At 38.5% G+C, this 18,263-nt stretch overlaps 1 protein-coding gene across 5 annotated transcripts in view; it reads right to left on the bottom strand.

The window, feature by feature from the left end:
* RALGPS2 (Ral GEF with PH domain and SH3 binding motif 2) overlaps nucleotides 1–18,263 on the bottom strand; it is a 118,632-nt gene that overhangs the window by 62,078 nt on the left and 38,291 nt on the right. For all 5 annotated transcript variants that reach the window (XM_036272306.1, XM_036272307.1, XM_036272308.1 and 2 more), the window contains 2 exons: nucleotides 15,802–15,894; nucleotides 10,290–10,416 (listed from right to left, as the gene is read on the bottom strand). In XM_036272306.1, the coding sequence (XP_036128199.1) occupies nucleotides 10,290–10,416; nucleotides 15,802–15,894 (220 nt within the window). The remainder of the gene's footprint in view (nucleotides 1–10,289; nucleotides 10,417–15,801; nucleotides 15,895–18,263) is intronic.

An 18,263-nucleotide genomic window follows, 5' to 3' on the forward strand; every position in this document is an offset into this window, starting at 1 on the left:
TTTCAGTTCCTGAAAATGTAAATTTTACATGTATATTATTTTGCACAATTTATTTCTACAGATCTAGTTTTTTAAATGAATTTTACCATAACTAGAAAAGGGATTTATGAATATAGTTTCATCTTCCCTCAGTATACTGCAGAGCATTATTAGTTTCCATAATCCTAGTTACTTTAAAAATTACATTGACTAAATATAGGCAAAGTTTGTTTTCTAAAATGTACATATTTGCCACAATGTAAAACAAACCTCAGTTTTATTTTAAATCAAAATTGAATACATGTTTGACACCCTTAACAATTTACTTAAATTTTTATGAAATTGCTTACTTCCAATGAAAAATTTTTTTTTAAGATTTCAGTCAAGTAGTACATTTTATTTATAAAAAAAAGACAGAAAATTAGAGAAAACTCTAATTTTGCCAATAGAAAATACATTTTGCATTAAATAAAAATTATTTCAAGTTGAATCTGTGCCTTTTACATTAAATAATTAACTCTAAATTCTTAACAATACCTTTTATGCCAACTTTCCAAAAGAATTAAGTGACACACAGTATTAAAATATATTATTTTAAAAACAAAAAATGCAGACAATATTTAAATGGTCAATTTATAAAAATGGAAAGCTACAAATTAATTTGTTAATATTATCTTCATATGATTTGCTGAACAAAATCTCCTGAAGTGCATTTTATGTTGTTATACTGGCAAAATACTGATATTATGAAAATGCAGCATATTTAGTGAGCCAATGGTCTAACAGATCTGAACTACAAGTCTAAGCTTATTTACAAACACTGTCCCTCCCTAACTTACTGATCCTTTCTATTTGGAGAAATCCTGCCTGCTATTCAAGTCAGAAGCTTGGACATTACTGCACACTGAGAGGTGGGACTAAAGCTGCAGGGAGCTTCCAGACGTTTCCCAGTTCTGAGGTTCCAGAGCAGCGCCCATCCAGGTCTGGCTGGCCCAAAGCGCTTACTCCACCCCACAGTGTGTGTGCCTTTAACTCAGCTTCGCAACTAACAACTTCATTACCAATCTTCTGAAACAATTTCCTTCCAGAAACATGTTCATTGTTTATAGCTAATCTTCCCTTAATTCATTTGTGAACAAACATTTTAGAGAAATCTCGTAAGACTTTTGCGCAAACAAAAGGAAAATCCAATCAGAATTGAAGACCATCATTTATTTGAACAACTCAAGTCCACAAACATGACCAATAGTTTTCCTCTGTCACATCTCAAAATAAAACTTCTGGTGAGAGAAGGTAAGAGAACATCAAAACCTTACCTTGGTATTTTTGTTTGTTTGTTTTACCTATGGTCCTCTTAAAATGTTTTTCAAGTTCTCCCCACCCCAAATCTGCTATAAGATTTCTGAGAGGAACTAGCTATCTAATTGTTACATCAAGTCTTAAATAATACTTTACTAGGGGGCTTTTCATTTACTGACACAACTGTGGCATTTCACTTGAACATCCAAAACTCGATCAAAGACAAGTCTTACAGAATTTTCACAAAAGAGGAATATTAGAAAAACTAGAATAATGTGAAAGTCAACAAACGAGAAAGCCGGGCTCAGTGCTAAACCGCCTTGGCCCTGGGCCCGTTCCCCTCTCCTTGAGAGAGCGATACAGCCCTGTTCCGGAGGGTCTGCAGAGCTTACGGGCAGCCTCTGCCAGAGAGCCCCTTGAGAGCAGGGCATAAGCAGTGTTATGTGACGACTGAGAGTCAATTCTAAAGCCCAAGCTGCTTGGGTTTGTGGCCCAACTCTGCCATCCACTAGCTGGATTACCCTGAGAGATTTATGTATCTTGCCTCAGTTTTCTTATCTATAAAATGGGGATAATAACAGTACCTAGCTCACATGATTAGTGTGAAAATCAAATGAGGTAATACATGTGGTAAGACATTTAGAACAATGCCTCACAGAAGTGAGGACTCAGCAGACTGTAGCAGTCAGGTTACTACTCACTGATGTCCCGCACAGAGTGAGTATTCGACAAATGTGTTAAAAGACACAATATCCAAGTTTTCAGGCATAAAATTATAGGACCCATGAGCTTCATTACAGTCTAATAAAGCTATGTCAGCTAGTGCGGCAGATAGTAAAGAGACTGGACCATAAGAAAATAAAAAGGGAAATTAAGGCAAGAATAGCCACAGTAGGAATTTCAGCCTAATGAGGATCTTGCAACAGAGTAGCTAGGTTGTTTGTGTGGTAGGAAGGGCTAACAGCTAGCTGCTTTGCAGTTTACTAGGAACAAAAACGTGGCTGCCTTACCTTCAATAAGACTGAGCTGTAACTTTGGAGCTGGTTTACCTAAAGACTCTTTTTTTTTTTTTTTTTTTGGTACGTTCCCCTAGCGGAAACCGAACCCGGGACTCTCTGGTCCGCAGGCCAACGCTCCAACCGCTGAGCCAAACTGGCCAGAGCTACATACAGACTCTTTAAAAAAAAATTTTTGTTGTTGTTAATTCTCACCCAAGGATATTTTTTCCATTGATTTTTAGAGAGAGAGAAACATCGACATGAGAGAGACACACACACACCAACTGGTTGCCTCCTGCACGACCCCAACCGGATCAGGGATTGATCCTGCAACCCAGGTATGTGCCCTTGACCGGGAATTAAACCTGAGACCCTTTAGTCTATGGGTCGACGCTCTAACCACTGAGCAAACTGGCCAGGGCTACATAAAGACTCTTTATGTCAGTTATTCTTAATACATGAAATGAAGCTTATCCTAAAGAGAATTTAGACTCTGCCATGCTCAATGGGAGGCCATCAATGCCTAGGAAACTTGGCATCTCGGAAGTCGACTTTTAAAACATGCAATTTTGGGTAATGCCAACATTAGACACCACCTTGAAATTTAGTAGATATCTACAAATAAACTTATCCTTATGCTTCAAGCCTGGTAAAGTATAAAGACAAAATTTTCAGTCCAAGGTTTATTAGACTCTATGAGTCATGATACGAGAACACTAATTCTTCTAGCATTCTTCTTCTTCGGATTTGTACTGGTAATAATATAAAAAGCCTGTTAAAACTTCTGCAATCATGAAAATGTTTTAAATTACTTGAAAATCTGTACTAATGTAATACTATTTCTATATACTTAATAGTACGTTAAAGGTTATTATACCCTAATAAGTAACAAGTCTTTAGTCTTTTATTTTAGGGTCTGGGAAAGATAACCCAGTAAGAAAAGAATGATTCAATTAACAATGCCATGACCCCACCCCCTACCTCCAAAAAGGCCATCTAAAACTAAGCTCAGTTTTCAGTTTTATGAGTGGGGTTAATAGTTATTAAGTTGTAATTCTATAGATAATTATAAGAAAGACTGAAGAATGAACTTAAAATTTCAATCTAAATACAGACTACTAAAATATTGATAATTCCATATTGCTTTTTTTGAACTATAAATGAGTTACACTATAATGCATATCTTTATAACAAGTTAATTTAACCTCCCTTGTCTGTTTCTTCACTTTTAAAATATGAAAAACTTACCTTATAAATTGTTGAGAATTATTTTATGTAAAGTAACACAGCATCGGGCACACAGTATTAAGTGGTGAAAACATATTAATGATTAAGGTTTTTATTATAATTCTGCTGTTAAGGTTTGCTTTAAAAATGAAAGATTATTGAAATATCAACAGTTGGAAGCACCATGGGCAAAGCCGCTAGAACTGGGGAATCGGATTTTGTCTATGATCGAAATGCAGATCTGGCCCTGGCTGGTTTAGCTCAGGTTGGAGCGTCGGCCCTCGGACCAATGGCTCACGGGCTTGCTTCCAGGCAAGGGCACGTACCTCGGCTGTGGTTCATCCCCGGCCCTGGGTGGTTCTTGTGGAAGGCGACCAGTCGATGTGTCTCTCACATCGATGTTTCTCTCTCTCCCTCTCCCCTTTTTCTCTCTCCCCCCTCACCCATTCTATCTGATGATAAATGGAAAAATATCCTCGGGTGAGGATTAAAAAAGAAAAAAAAATGCCGATCTGCATAGCTGCTATACATTATTTTTCAAAGAGAGGGGCTCTTAAAGAAAAACTATGAACACAGGAAAGAAATTAATGCAACCTTATCCCCAGCCCTTTTTTATCACAAGTTAATGAGTGATCTAAAGTAAACTTCAGAAACTACGTATACCATTAAAGAATGTTAGAGGAATTTTAAATATATAAAAAAGAATGAGGGTATAAAAGGATATAAATGAGGTAATGGAAAATGGGGATGTAATTTTGGCCAAAGAAAAATCTAGGCTGGCTGCCATTTGGTCAGAGCTCATTCTCAGGATTCAAAAGAAAATGCCTGAACGCGCTTTACTGCTGTTTTAGAATACAATATATAACCTAATGAGAAGAGTAAGGTAAAGTAATCCATGGTGTATATTACCTACAAACCAAACCAAAGAAAGGAAAATGGAAAAAACTCTAAACATTAAACGCCAATGACATTTTTTAACCATTAGGCATTTTTGAGATCAGTTCATAGCCTTTTATACATTTAACCGAGTAAAACTCTACCAAAGGGGAAGGAAAGATATCTCAACACCCATAAAGCTGCAGAAAGCTTTGGACTTTGTTGAAATTATCTTAATAAAAATATGCATAAAAAGCTATTTTTTTAAAAGTATTTGTACATAGGTTAATAGAAGTTTCTAAAATTAATGTAAAAATAAAGTAACATTTTACTGAGAGATCTAGATAGGTAGAAACTAGTGAAAAATAAAAGGATCCGATGAAAGCTGAAGATCACTGTGGGCTTAGACATGCTTGAAACATCCCATGAGTACACCTCTAACGAGGCCTGGCAATGATGTGCACCTCTTCCTTGACACAGGAGCTAGAAGACCCACAAGGCAATGCTATCGAACTGGGCCTTGGTATTAAAGGCTGTGACATCCCACAAAGGCAGGGACAAAGCCCAGTTCATTCCCCGCTATGTACCTAGCACCGAGCACACTGCTAAGCAACTCCTGGTTAGCCAGCCGACGCACCAAAAGAAAACTGGGAGTGGGTAGGAGTCAATGTACACACAAAAATGCCACGCCGATAAATTTACTGCACTGAAAACAAATAAAGCTACTGGATCAATGGGAAGAGCCAAAAGAGGTTCATTTAATTAATTAAAACAAATATTACTAAGTGCCTATTCCTAGATGCTAAGGACAAAGCCTGGAACCAAGACAAAGAAGGACTTACATACTACTGAGGGGGAAACACATTAATGCAAACATCGCGATGAAAATAAAATGTTTTTTCAGAGAATGGGGGATGGAGAGGGCACTGTATTACAGAAGGTTACTCTACAAACACTTTTTCTTAAGTGTGTGGAAAGGGGAGCTCTCCCTACAAGAGCGAGGAGTCCTACCTAATACACCAAAACAAGGCATTCGTGTTCTAGAGAAGGACAGAGTTTGTAAGAACTCTGCTTCTCCTTAATAGAAAGCCATTTACAGAACTACAACAATTTACTTATCACCAGGGCTTTAGAAAAACAGGGTGGGGCAAAAGTAGGTTTACAGTTGTCAGTACACAAAACACAGTTCATTCTTGTATTATTATTTATTAATTATTGTACTATTTTCCATGTGAACTGTAAACCTACTTTTGCCCTACCCTGTATGCTTTCTTTCCCAGAAAACGTAAGCTGTTTGAGCTACTGCATGTTCCCAAAATTATCTAAATAAAGTAGAAATGAAGCTAGAAAGTGCACATGAAAGAATATCGTGTTTCATACAACTAAATTATTTTTGCACAATGCTCTGCTCTTCTTTCTCTCCAGCAACGCAAAACTTCCCGTGCCAAATTCTTCAATAAGCCCCTTAAGATTGTTCTCCAATGACAAGAACAAATGAGTGCTGTTAATGATTTTCAGATTTGAAGCAATAATTCTCATAGAAAACAATTTTTTCCTTGAGATTTGCCAAACTATTCCTCTCCAGAAAAACTGTATCCTTATTCTAGGAGTTATTTACTGTATTGTCTGTCCAGGCTAATTTTTACCTTGAATAAAAACCAACAGAAGTGACAACTTTTCAAGGGACGATGAATTAAAAGCCAAGAAAACATTTTCTACTTCTTAAAATTTAACCCACACCGAACTACAGATAAATCTGGCAGTATCAAAATAAAGAGCTTTGCCAGTATATAAGCCCTCACCTCCTTCCATAAACTTCACAAGGAATGGTTGGTTTTGATCGTAATTCTGGGGGGAAGCATCATTAGTTTGGGTCGCCTCTCCCACGTTAAGAACATCTCATGAGCCCTTCCCTTCTCTGCGGGCACCAGGTTCCGCTGGCTGCCACATTCTTTCCACAGAAACCTTTGCAGATAGAAGGGATAAAGGTAGCATTATGAACTTGGAGAGAAACAGTGAAATAGAAGCTACCAATTTGCATAATGTGTGTTATCTTTCAAATGTCTTCAGGGCAAGTTCTGCCCTATCAAACATACAGCATCTTGTAAGTGCTGACATTGTTGGCAATTGTAGAAGGCCTAGTTTCTTATGAGGGGTAAAGGATTCTAAAATCAAGACAAGTTAAATTTAAAAAACCATGGTACTAATTCATTTTAAATTAGAACAAAATATGAACAAAGTAAGTATATCCAGGATATAAACTATTGTTCAATCTTCATTCTTCAGAACACTTTAGTGCCCGAGATCGGGAGTGAAAAAGATCCAGCTGTCTATGATATAAATAAGCAAGCAGTCACAGTTGTGTGAGTTGAAAATGCTTCATATTTTCTTTAAAAAAGCATGCGTGTTTTGATAGATGGAGCACATTTAATTTCAAGATTTACTATAAAATAAAACAAAACCGGCACTACATTTAAAAGATGGTTTTCGTGCTGGGAACAAGCAAAACGGAGTCACAATAATTTATGACAAATGTTTCACTTTCCTTTGACAAATGTTTAACTTTCCTTTCACAAGTCTACCAAATAATTTCCACCAAATGTTGCACAATCACATCAGTCTCAGATGCTTCACAAACTAGTAAAGGGATAAATAATTGTATGAAAACTACCAATATGTAAAATTATGTAGATACTAAAGCATATGTTCTCTAATTTAACTTAAGTCATTTGCCATTTCCCCATTTGGTTTCTAAATTCGGGTAACCCTCAGAACGATGCATCTCATTTCAAGAGAGAAGAGGAGGAGCGGACAAGGAGGACAAAGCCAACGACCCCCAGGTGCTACACTGTGATCACTGGTAGAGTAAGCTAGGAGATCAGATGGGGATCATGTGTGGAGGAAGGGGAAAGATGGTGAATTTACTTCTGGAAATGCTGAATTTAGAGTTACCTATAGATATCTCACACAACCAGTGTCTGAGTACCTACGATGTCACCAGGCCCCAGGAATTGCAAAGACAGCTGGACATACAGGTCTAGTCTAGATCTGGGAGTCACCGGGTGACTGTGGAAAAAGTATGAATGAGATCACTCCAGATGAGTGTAAAATAAGAAAACATGTGGACTGGGACCTCTAGAAGAACAGATTTAAGACAAAGGCAGAGAAAGAGAAGCCAAAAAAGCAAAGGCCAGAATATAGAAAGCAAACCAGCAGAGACTGGCGCTACCAGAGAATTTTAAGAAGCAAAAATAACTATATTAACCTCACAAATTTAAGATGAGGCTTGAGGAATACTTACTAAATGTTTCAACTAGGAAGTCAGTGGTGACCTTATTGGGAAAATTCCTACAAGTAACGAGGGAGACAGATACCAGCATGCTGAGCAAAAGAAAGCAAGAAAAAGGAGCAAGGAGGAATAGGGTCCTTTTTTACCAGCTTAGGTATGAAATGCAGAAGAATCTCATGGTGATGGTGACAGGGAAGATTCTGGGCCATGAGAACATACAAGACTAAAGAAAACTGGAGAGGAGGAGTCAATAGAGACCAAACTGAAGATATAGGAAAGAAAGGGTTTTAATGTTTTCTCCAAATTAACTTCTACACCTCAACATTTGTCGCCCTTGCTTTAACCCACAGAAAGAGTCACAGTGTCTGTTTCAGGGACCAGGCTGGGAGAAAGCAGGTATATTCTTTACGAAAGACCTTTCCAGATTCCACTAAACTCCAACCATGCCTCTCTCTCTCTGTGCGCACTTGTGCACGTATGCGTGCAAACACACACACACACACACACACACACACACACACAGCTTCAAATCCTGTCCTGAAGTCTCCATTGTGAAAAATATAAAACAAAGACCTCTGAACTAGATACCACATCACAAAGATCTAAATTATGTTTTTCTTTTTCAATAGAAAATAATTCTGATTTCCTGTTCTAAAAGATACAAATGATGGAATTTGAGAAAAACATTTCAATGAAGAAAAAACCATCATAGAAACACAAGTTTTGGAACAAGAGCTCAGCAGGTATACTGGGAAGATGCAGCCCGGGACTCCAGACTGGGGTCTGTCCGTGACGACGTTTCAGAACTACGAGCGCCAGGTCTTCCCCCTTCCGGACCCTGGTTTTCTCAAATGTAAAGTAAGTGAATTAGACAAGATCACACGGTGGTCCCATCCAGCCTTAAAAAGAACATGATTCTGGTCCTGTGTGTATTTCCAGGGACAGAGAACGGGGCTCAAAGAAGACAATTCAATGCCCTGAAAAGTGAAGTGGTGGTGCCATTTGGAATGGAGAGTCGCTGATTTCAGTCTAATGATTACGCTATAAAACATTTATGTTCTTTAAAGGTTTTAAGATATCGATGATATTTTTAAATGCTCTATTCCTCCTCTCCCCCCAGTTCCATTTTCAAGACCCGGCACAGCCCAGGCTATAGTGTAAAGCGGACACAGGCAGAGCCTCCCCGGTGCGGTCCTGCCCACCACGGCCCTGCGCTGTTTACCAGACAAACAGGACACAACGCTCTGGCATGGAGTGGCATCACCTACACTGTGTTTAGGCATGTTCTGCCTTCGACACAGGGTGCACAACACTCTTGATCCCACTGGAATCCTGGGAGGACCCACAATGTTTGAATGAGCTCAGTTCTTCCCTGACAAACCAGCACTGATGCCCTGTGGAGGCTGAATGAGCACATATCCACTGAGCCACACAGGCTTAAGGCTCCACTGCCTTCTAAGTCACTGTACTGTAAAGATGTCAGAGATGACACTGTGGCATCAGTAACAGGTTTTCAATTACTTTAAAAAATAGCGCTCAGAGAAGCTGGTATGAGCAGTTACATAAAAGACAGAATGGAGATGGGAGGAAGAGGGATATTAGAAAGGAATACATGTTTATCACTTGATTACTTTATACAGGATCAAACCAACTTAATTTATGCTACACGTATATTCTATAGAGTATTTTTTGTAGTTAAATTTACACACACATTTAAATTTTTTTTAAATTGATTTTTTTAGAGAGAGAGGAAGGGAGAGGGAGAGATAGAAACATCCACGTGAGAGAGAAGCGTCGATGGCCGCCTCCTGCACGCCCCCCACTGGGGATCAAGCCCACAGCCCAGGGACCGTGCCCTGACCCGGAATCGAATTGGGGCTTCTCAGTCCACTGAGCCACACCGGCCAGGCTACACACACTTTTTAAAAGGGAGTTTGGGACTTCTTTTCATTCAAACACCTAACAAAACATTATTCATATTTTTTAAAAATAACCTTATAATGTTATTGCCTAAATATTTCTTAGAATTTATAAACAGCTGTAAAATATACAGTAAAGAGATAAAATCTTCAGTCTAGTGATATATAAAATACAGATTTGTCTTAGTACTAAGCTAAATTTCCACAGCCAAACAACTCATTTTATCCAGGAAAATAATAACACCAACATTCAGTGAGCCTACTTTTCAAAATTCACCTTAAATTATCTGCCAACTATATAAAATATGACCTCATGATGTTTTAAAAATGTCAAATCTCTTGATCAATTTCTTTAATGTTAAAATTTTTTTTTTTTACAGCATTCAAGTCTATTGCAAACTACTGTTTTATTCTTTAAAAGCATTACCAAAATAACTAAAATGTATCATTTTACCATATGGTCCATCTTTAAGAAAAAATGATAGTCTATGAAAAAACCTTACGGGCAAAGGCTAATTTAATATAAAAATACATTCCAGCTAGTAAGGTAACATATTCCTCTAGTCAATTTTTTCAGTTTAATAATTCCAGCAATTTCTTTAAAGGTTATACACACTTTTAAACTATCTTGAATTTTATATAAATTACTGATTAAGCAGAACAACAACCAGGTATAATGAACAAACAGTGACATCAACTCACCTAAATAGGGAATGCAGGGTGTCATCTTTAAACTACTTATATAGTCTCTGAGTCTTTTGTAGTTATCTTCTTTACTCATTACATATTCTAATTTTTCAAAGGTAGTTTTGTCTTTTCGACTTAATAACTAAAAAACAAACAGAAAAACCTAAGTTATTTCCAAATCCCATTTTATTATAGCAAAAGCTTGAAATTGTGTTGTATTTACTGTAAATTTGAATTTAATTTCAGTTATACTTTGATTATATTTTGATAATATATAAATGATAAATCAGACATGTCTATTAAAATAATAAACCCAAATGTATTTATTAACTATAAAATACAATACCTTGTATGTACATAAAATCATTAAGTTACTTAGTAAATTATAATACATTTCTTATCTTTACTATTTTAAATGGTTAGGCATTTTTTTTTTTGTGCTAAAGTTAACCATGGCTGCAATACTTGTTAACTGTGATTTACATTTTTAGATTTCTGACATTTTCTTTGATGCCTCTGACCAGTGCTGAATCACACACAGTTGAATAATCAACTGAAACTGTTTTCAGAGGCTTGAGGGTACATCTCTTGTGAGTGCCCTTTGAAAAACATGGAGATAATCAAGGAAAATAAAGGAAAAGCAAGGTCAGTCACTTAAATAATATTAACTAAAAGGTTCAGAAAATATTTTTTAAGTATTCCAAAGACTCTGGACAAAACAAACATCTTTTTCCTAACATCTGAAGTTATTATTTCATTATGCTGTAAAAGTATTTCACTTTATTTTATTTTATTTATTTTTTGTTCAGATAGTATGAGGGAGGGAGGGAGAGAGAGAGAAACATCGACATGAAAGGGACACATCGAGTGGTCGCCACTCACACGACCCAACCAGGGCCAGGAACAAACTGCAACCGAGGTACGTGCCCTTAGCGGGAACCAAACCCGGGTCTCTCTGGACCGCAGGCCGATGCTCTAACCACTGAGCCAAAGCGGCCAGGGCTCACTTTATTTATATCATAAAATATTAGCGTTACTTTTTAGCATGCAAAACACTTCCACCAATTAAATTCTCACCTAATTCTCCAATGAGGTTAACAGAAATGTCTGCATATTATGATCACAGGGTTAGCAAGGACCAGAACATACTAATACTCTGTCATCCACTCACAAAGCGTTGGTTCCTGGTTTTCAGGGTCTTAAGCTGGTGCTGGAGATAAAGAATATTCTGACACCTAATACACTCCTCTTTGTAGTACTGTAAGTACAGAGTTGGGATTGAAGTTGGAATCTATTTTTTCATAGGCTCCAAGATGCAGATTATCTTCAGATACTCTCTATCTGAAAAAAATGCCTGACCGGTGTCCCTCCTCTTTAAAACACAAGATTTCAAAGAGTCTGCTTTATATTTAGCTAGATATTCCATGATCTCAAACAGAGGTTTCACAATCATTTCCCTGGCCCAGCTTCAACACACCTGATTAGCATTTTCAAGATTAGGTGCAAATCTACTACCTGTAAAGTCCACCCATCCCTTTGGGTACGTAAGTAGTGAGGACACAACAGGGACAATAACCTATCCTTTTTTCCCTAAGTCAGTCATACAAAAGCTTTGATACAGTATCAATAGAAACAAATTACTTGTAACTCATAAATGACCTTGCCACATTTGAAACAAAACTATCTGGTCTAAATATGTATAAAAATAACCTATTTGCAACTTTCATAAGTCAATAACCAGATTAAAATGATTTGACGTGGGGTGGGGTACTCGGTTTCCAGAAGACTATACAGAGGAAGTATACGGATGAAAGAATGAGCAGATGTTAAAACAGGAGTTTCCTGGTGAGCTCAGAAACTCATCCCAGCACATGTGCCACAGCCGTAATAACTAAGATGTCCTGATTTTCTTTTCCTTCCTTTCAATAGTTTTCTGATGTTCCTAATGTGACCCCTACAATGTCACTTCACTATATTCCTCCTTCCAAGAAAAAGGGGAAAACAAAGCACTTCACAAGATGCTAACTCGGCATGCTCCAGGCGCCACACCTTGCTTCTGGTCAAGAGCATGGCAGCCGTGGGTACTGGTGTGAGACTGTGGGAACGCCTACGTCACTACTCCTCCCTAACAAAACAATCTGCTTTGGGACCATCTGGATGAATCTCTGCTCATGTCAATCACCACAAGGAATACAAGATTCCCAGATCACCCCTCATCACCTTGACTGGTAACCCCATACAATTTGCATAAAAGTGTGCACTTGCAGAAATAAATCATTAACTTATCTTGGACCTCTGATGCACACTAATTATAATCCTTTGTTTATGACAGTTATCCGTAGTCCCTGATGTGACTTTCTTCTTAATTTAATTTGTTTCTACATTTTATAACAAATACATATGCATCTACCCTCCCAAGAACTGCACACCAGTAACACATATCTACACTCCTTCCACATCCAATTTCCTCAACTATCTTTTTTTATCCTCACCCGAGGACATTTGATTATTTTTTGTTCAGATAGAGCAGGAGGGAGAGAGAGAAACATCGATGTGAAAGGGACACAGCGAGTGGCTGCCACCCGCACGACCAACCAGGGCCGGGGACAAACTGCAACCGAGGTACACGCCCTTAGTGGGAACCGAACCCGGGTCTCTCTGGACCACAGGCCGATACTCCAATCGCTGAGCCAAACTGGCCAGGGCTCCTCGACTATCTTAAGGAGTGACCGCTATCCCGAATTTTGTGTTTCTCATTCTCTTAAATGTTGTTTGCTTTCTGACCAGAGAACAGCAGCTGTTCGCTCACGCACTTCAGACACGGAAGCTCCGCCACGTACTGTGTGGCTGCGGCTCCCCCGCTGCACGGCTGGCACGCGGACCTCCTCTTCTAGGAAGGACCGCCACGGTGCCCACTTCTGTATTTTTCTTCTCTTTTTTTCTTTGAAGAGTTCTTTATATATTCTGGATATATATTTTTAACCAGTTACAACTGCACACATATCTTCCCCAACTTCAGGGCTTCGCTTCAATTTTCTTTATGCTATCTTTTTTTTTATTTTTTATTTTTTTATCTTCACCTGAGGATATTTTTCCATTTTTTGTTCAGATAGAGCTGGAGGGAGAGAGAGGAAGAGAGAGAGAGAGAAACATCGATGTGAAGGGACACATCGAGTGGCTGCCACCCGCACGACCAACCAGGGCCGGGGACAAACTGCAACCGAGGTACATGCCCTTAGCGGGAACCGAACCCGGGTCTCTCCGGACCGCAGGCCGACGCTCCAACCGCTAAGCCAAACCGGCCAGGGCACTATCTTTTTTTTTTTAATCCTCAACCGAGGACATGTTTCCATTTTTTGTTCAAATAGAGCAGGAGGGAGAGAGAGGAAGAGAGAGAGAAACATCGTTGTGAAGGGACACATCGAGTGGCTGCCATCCACAGGACCAACCAGGGCTGGGGACAAACTGCAACCGAGGTATGTGTCCTTAGTGGGAACCGAACCCGTGTCTCTCTGTACCACAGACCAACGCTCCAACCGCTGAGCCAAACCGGCCAGGGCTATGCTTATCTTTTGATGAAAAAAAGTCTTACTTTAATGTGGGAAAACCTATCCATCTTTTCTTTCATCAACCACTCCCTAGCTTATTCCACTGTCAACACTGACCATCCTGCCATTCTCTGAACATATCAGGGCCTTTGCACTGGCCACTACCTCTGCTTGGAATCCTCTTCTCCCAGATGGCCACGTGAAGGGCTCTCTCCAGTCCTCCAGGTCCTCACCCAACCGCCATTCATCTGAGACTTTCTTACAACATGTTCCATGAAATACTTTCCTGCTTTCCTTCTATCCCATTTCCTCTGCTTCATTTTTCTTCAGAGCCTTCATCACTATTTATGATATATGTTATTTATTTACAGTTTATCTTTTCCCAGTAGAATGTTAGCTATAAAAGAATGGGGCTATTTAGATCCCTCACGTTGTATGTCAAGCTATTACATAGTGCCTGGCACAATATGGAATATTTTAAAATTTAATATAAACATTAAAAATTTTATTTGGATTAATAATGGAGCTGTTACTAAATTTAAAATAACTTTTCCACGCTAATACATGAAGAAGTCAATAAAAATATCTTCAAGGAAAACAGAAATTAACTTGAGGGAAATGTAGCTCATTTGTAAACCACAATATAAATCAGAGCATAATTCTTTTCCCTGAAACTTCAAAGATGGAATTCATAACTGCATATTTATAATCATTTCCATTCCTCCATGAAATTTAAATTAAGAAAAGAGAGTAAGGCCATCATTATTAAAAATAAATTTTAAAGTAGGAAAACCTTCACCCAGGTGTTTCCAAAATGCAAGTAAAATATAAAGAGGAGTGTAAGTTCTTTTATACTGATTATTTTCCAATATAGACATCTACCGTGGTTTTCATGAGAAACATCCATCTCTGCAGACACTAGGAAATGTGAAAGCACACTAGGCTAATTAAAAAGTTAGATTTTAGTAATTAAAAAAAGAAGTTTTTTATAGTCCAGGATTTTAAGAATACACTAATCCTCTGTTTACAATGTAATAAACAAAATCCATCCTCTTTAATATTAAAGAACAGTGTTAAATATAAATAGATTTAATTAAATGTATAATTTTACTTACACAAATCTAAACAAAAAATACCCAGAAAGCTTGAGGCCAGTATCATGTCACTCAAAGATGAAATACACAAATTTGCAGAAGTCAAAATTCACATCCTGACCTTGTTCAGGTAATAGAACCAAATACAACGATTGTATTAGAATGTGCGGCAACACTGTAACAGCACGCTCTCAAATTACTCTTAAGGAAAAAAAAACAAAAATGGAGTAGCTAAAAAATAATGGAAATTGCCCTGGCTGGTTTGGCTCAGCGGTTAGTGTGTCAGCCCATGGACCAGAGAGGCCCGGGTTCGGTTCCCGCTAGGGGCAGTTGTAGTTTGTCCCCGGCCCCAGTTGGGGTCGTGTGGGTGGCAACCAGTCGATGTGTCTCTCTCACATCGATGTTTCTCTCTATCTCCTCCTCCCTCCCTCTCTCCTGCTCTATCTGAAGATGAATGCAGAAATGTCCTCAGGTAAAGATAAAAAATAATAATAATAATAATGGAAATCTAAGTCAGTATACTTTTTGAAACTTAAATGTTTAGATTTTCCTCAAACTTTCCAAAAGCGTCATCTTCACATGATTAATGTTAATTTTCTGTATCCACACTTTCCCTTCAGTAGACTGAAAGGCTGTATTGTCTCGATGCTTGAAGAGGTTCTGCAAAAATGATTTCCTGAAGAGCAGAAACCAAGCACCACGCTGTAATTTACCCAAAAATTACCCAACAAGCCTCGTGAAACACTTGACAGAGAAAAACGTAGGTTTCAAAGAACAGAATTATCATATTAACCTTACTGAGCACTACAAATACAAAACCAAAAAACTAATACATCTTTACTTCCAACGGGAGTCTAAGCTTTCATTAACTTGAAGATTACTTACCGCCCACGTTTTCGTCAACCTGAAAATTGGGGCGCTCTGCAGGCCAGAAACCACCGCCATGAGAGCGTGGAGGTTATTCAGCTCGTACAGTTTCTGTCGATTGAAGAAAAGGAGAAGATGTGAAAAATAAAGGGCATGGATGCAAAAAGTCTTAGATTAACAAGTACAATCTAGGCAACAGGTAGTGGCCAGTACTTTCCACCCTCATTGTTGAGAGGTGTCTTTAGAGTACCCACTATTTCACAGTAAGCTGCTTTTGGCCACAGCAGGAATTCCACGTTCTAACCTGGCATTGCCCCGAAGCTCGAGGAAGCAATCTACCGCTAGTTGGGTAATATGATAAGAAAACCAAAGACATGGCTCATGTCAAGTTCGTCTGGTATGATCATGCACCCTGGTATTCAGCAAGCAGTCTCCTTCCTTATTCTAAAGTATTACTAATCTGTCTTAAGACCCAAGTTTCAAGAAAAGGGTGTGCGCCCAAGATCCTGATCTGGTTTCCTACTCAATACCCCTACTATTTCAGGACTAGGGTTCAAACCTGCTCTACAGTCCTCCTCACTTTCCTGCTTCCTCCTGCCTAAACCCCCAGATCCAGTGTTCCTCGCGCATGCTCGGACACCCACCTGCTTCCCAGAACCAGACCTTGCTTTTGTAGCCTTCTTGCAGAAAACTTGTACCTAACAGTAGGTTCCATCAGTGTGCCAAGACATCTACTTGACATTTATTGCTATTTCCCACACTTCTTCATACTGTGAGATGCTTACATCCCAACGGCCCTATCCAAGTCAATCACTGAAACTGTCCTAACCCACTATATCAAGAGACACCAAGGCGAAAAGCCTGTTCCAAACATGAGAACGAAGGAAAGGGAAGGGGATGCGTCTCCAGAGAACTCAGACGAGGAAATACCACCTTAACTCAGGTCTCCGAGAATTCCCATAAAGTTACTATGAACTCATTAAAAAAAGGAAAATGAGCCCCGGCAGGTTCGGCTCAGCGGTTAGAGTGTCGGACTGCGGACCAGAGAGGCCCAGGTTTGGTTCCCGCCAAGGGCACGCACCTCAGTTGCAGTTTGTCGCCCAGCCCCAGTTGGGGTTGTGTGGGTGGTGACCACTCAATGTCTCTCTCACATCGATGTTTCTCTCTCTCTCTTCCTCCCTCTCTCCCTCCAGCTCTATCTGAAGATAAATGCGCAAAAAAAAAAAAAAAAAAGTCCTCAGGTGAGGATAAAAAAAAAAGGAAAATGAAAAAACAAGAAAATAGGAACTCACAAATGGAGAACACCACCAGGCAGGGCCCTCACTGAAAATGAAGATTAAATGTGAGGACACTATCCAGAAGGCAACATAAAAGCCAAAGGATTTTTAAAAACAAACTAAGTTAAGAGACATGAAAGATACAGCAAAAAGGCCAACATTTATCTAAGTTAGGAGATAATAAAAAACGACAGGGTAGAAACTATCTTTGAGAGATAATGGCAGATTATTTTCCCAAATTACTAAAAGGCACTAGGTTCCTAAGGCCAGAAACTCAATCCCAAGCAGAATAAATTAAAAAACAAAAATCCATTTAAGTCTAAAATAGCATTTTTCAAGAACAAGTGTGACCTAAAGATGCTGCCAGACAAAAAAAAAAAAAAAAAAAGAGAGCATTAAGAAAGAAGAATTTTTAAGAATGCTGCCAGAATGATTATTCATGGAAAATTATGAACTGGAATTCATCATTCATACATACTGAATATTAAATTTACTCCAGATAGATGAAATACTCAAGTAAAATCAAAGCTATGAAACTTTTAAAGGCTAAAATAAAATAAAAACATTTTGATATTCTCAGAGGTTAGGGTAAGCTTTCTTAAATGAGATATCCTTAAATAAGTCAATAAAATTAATTAAAGATTAATAAGTTTTATTACCAAGCTAAGAACATCTATATCAAAAGATAACATGAGCCCTGGCCTGTGTGGCTCAAGGGTTGCAGCATCGGCCCGCGGACCAGAAAGTCTTGGGTTTGATTCTGGCCAGGGACACGTCCCTTGGTTATGGTTCAGTCCCCAGCCCTGGTCGGGGTCATGCAGGAGGCAGGCAGTTGATGTGTCTCACTCACATCGATGTTCCTCTCTTTCTTTCTTTCTCTCCCTCTCCTCTTTTTCTCTCTCTCTCCCTCCCTCCCACTCTATCTGAAGATAAATGGAAAAATATCATTGAATGAGGATTTAAAAAAAAACAGAAAAAAAAAGAGAACATGAAAAGAGTAATGATAGGACAAGCCACAAATAGGAAGATGTATGCAAAATATATAATAGAGAACTAGAAATGAGAGTTGTATTAAAAAAATTCCTATAAAAATCAACAAAAGACCAACACTATACTAGAAAATTGTTCAAAGATCTTGAACAGAAATTTCAGGAAAGAAAACCTAAATGGCCAAAATAGAAAAAAATGTTTAGTCTCATCAGA

The sequence above is a fragment of the Molossus molossus genome, unplaced genomic scaffold (genome assembly GCF_014108415.1).
Source record: "Molossus molossus isolate mMolMol1 unplaced genomic scaffold, mMolMol1.p scaffold_m16_p_20, whole genome shotgun sequence".
In the NCBI taxonomy this organism is placed as follows: domain Eukaryota; kingdom Metazoa; phylum Chordata; class Mammalia; order Chiroptera; family Molossidae; genus Molossus; species Molossus molossus.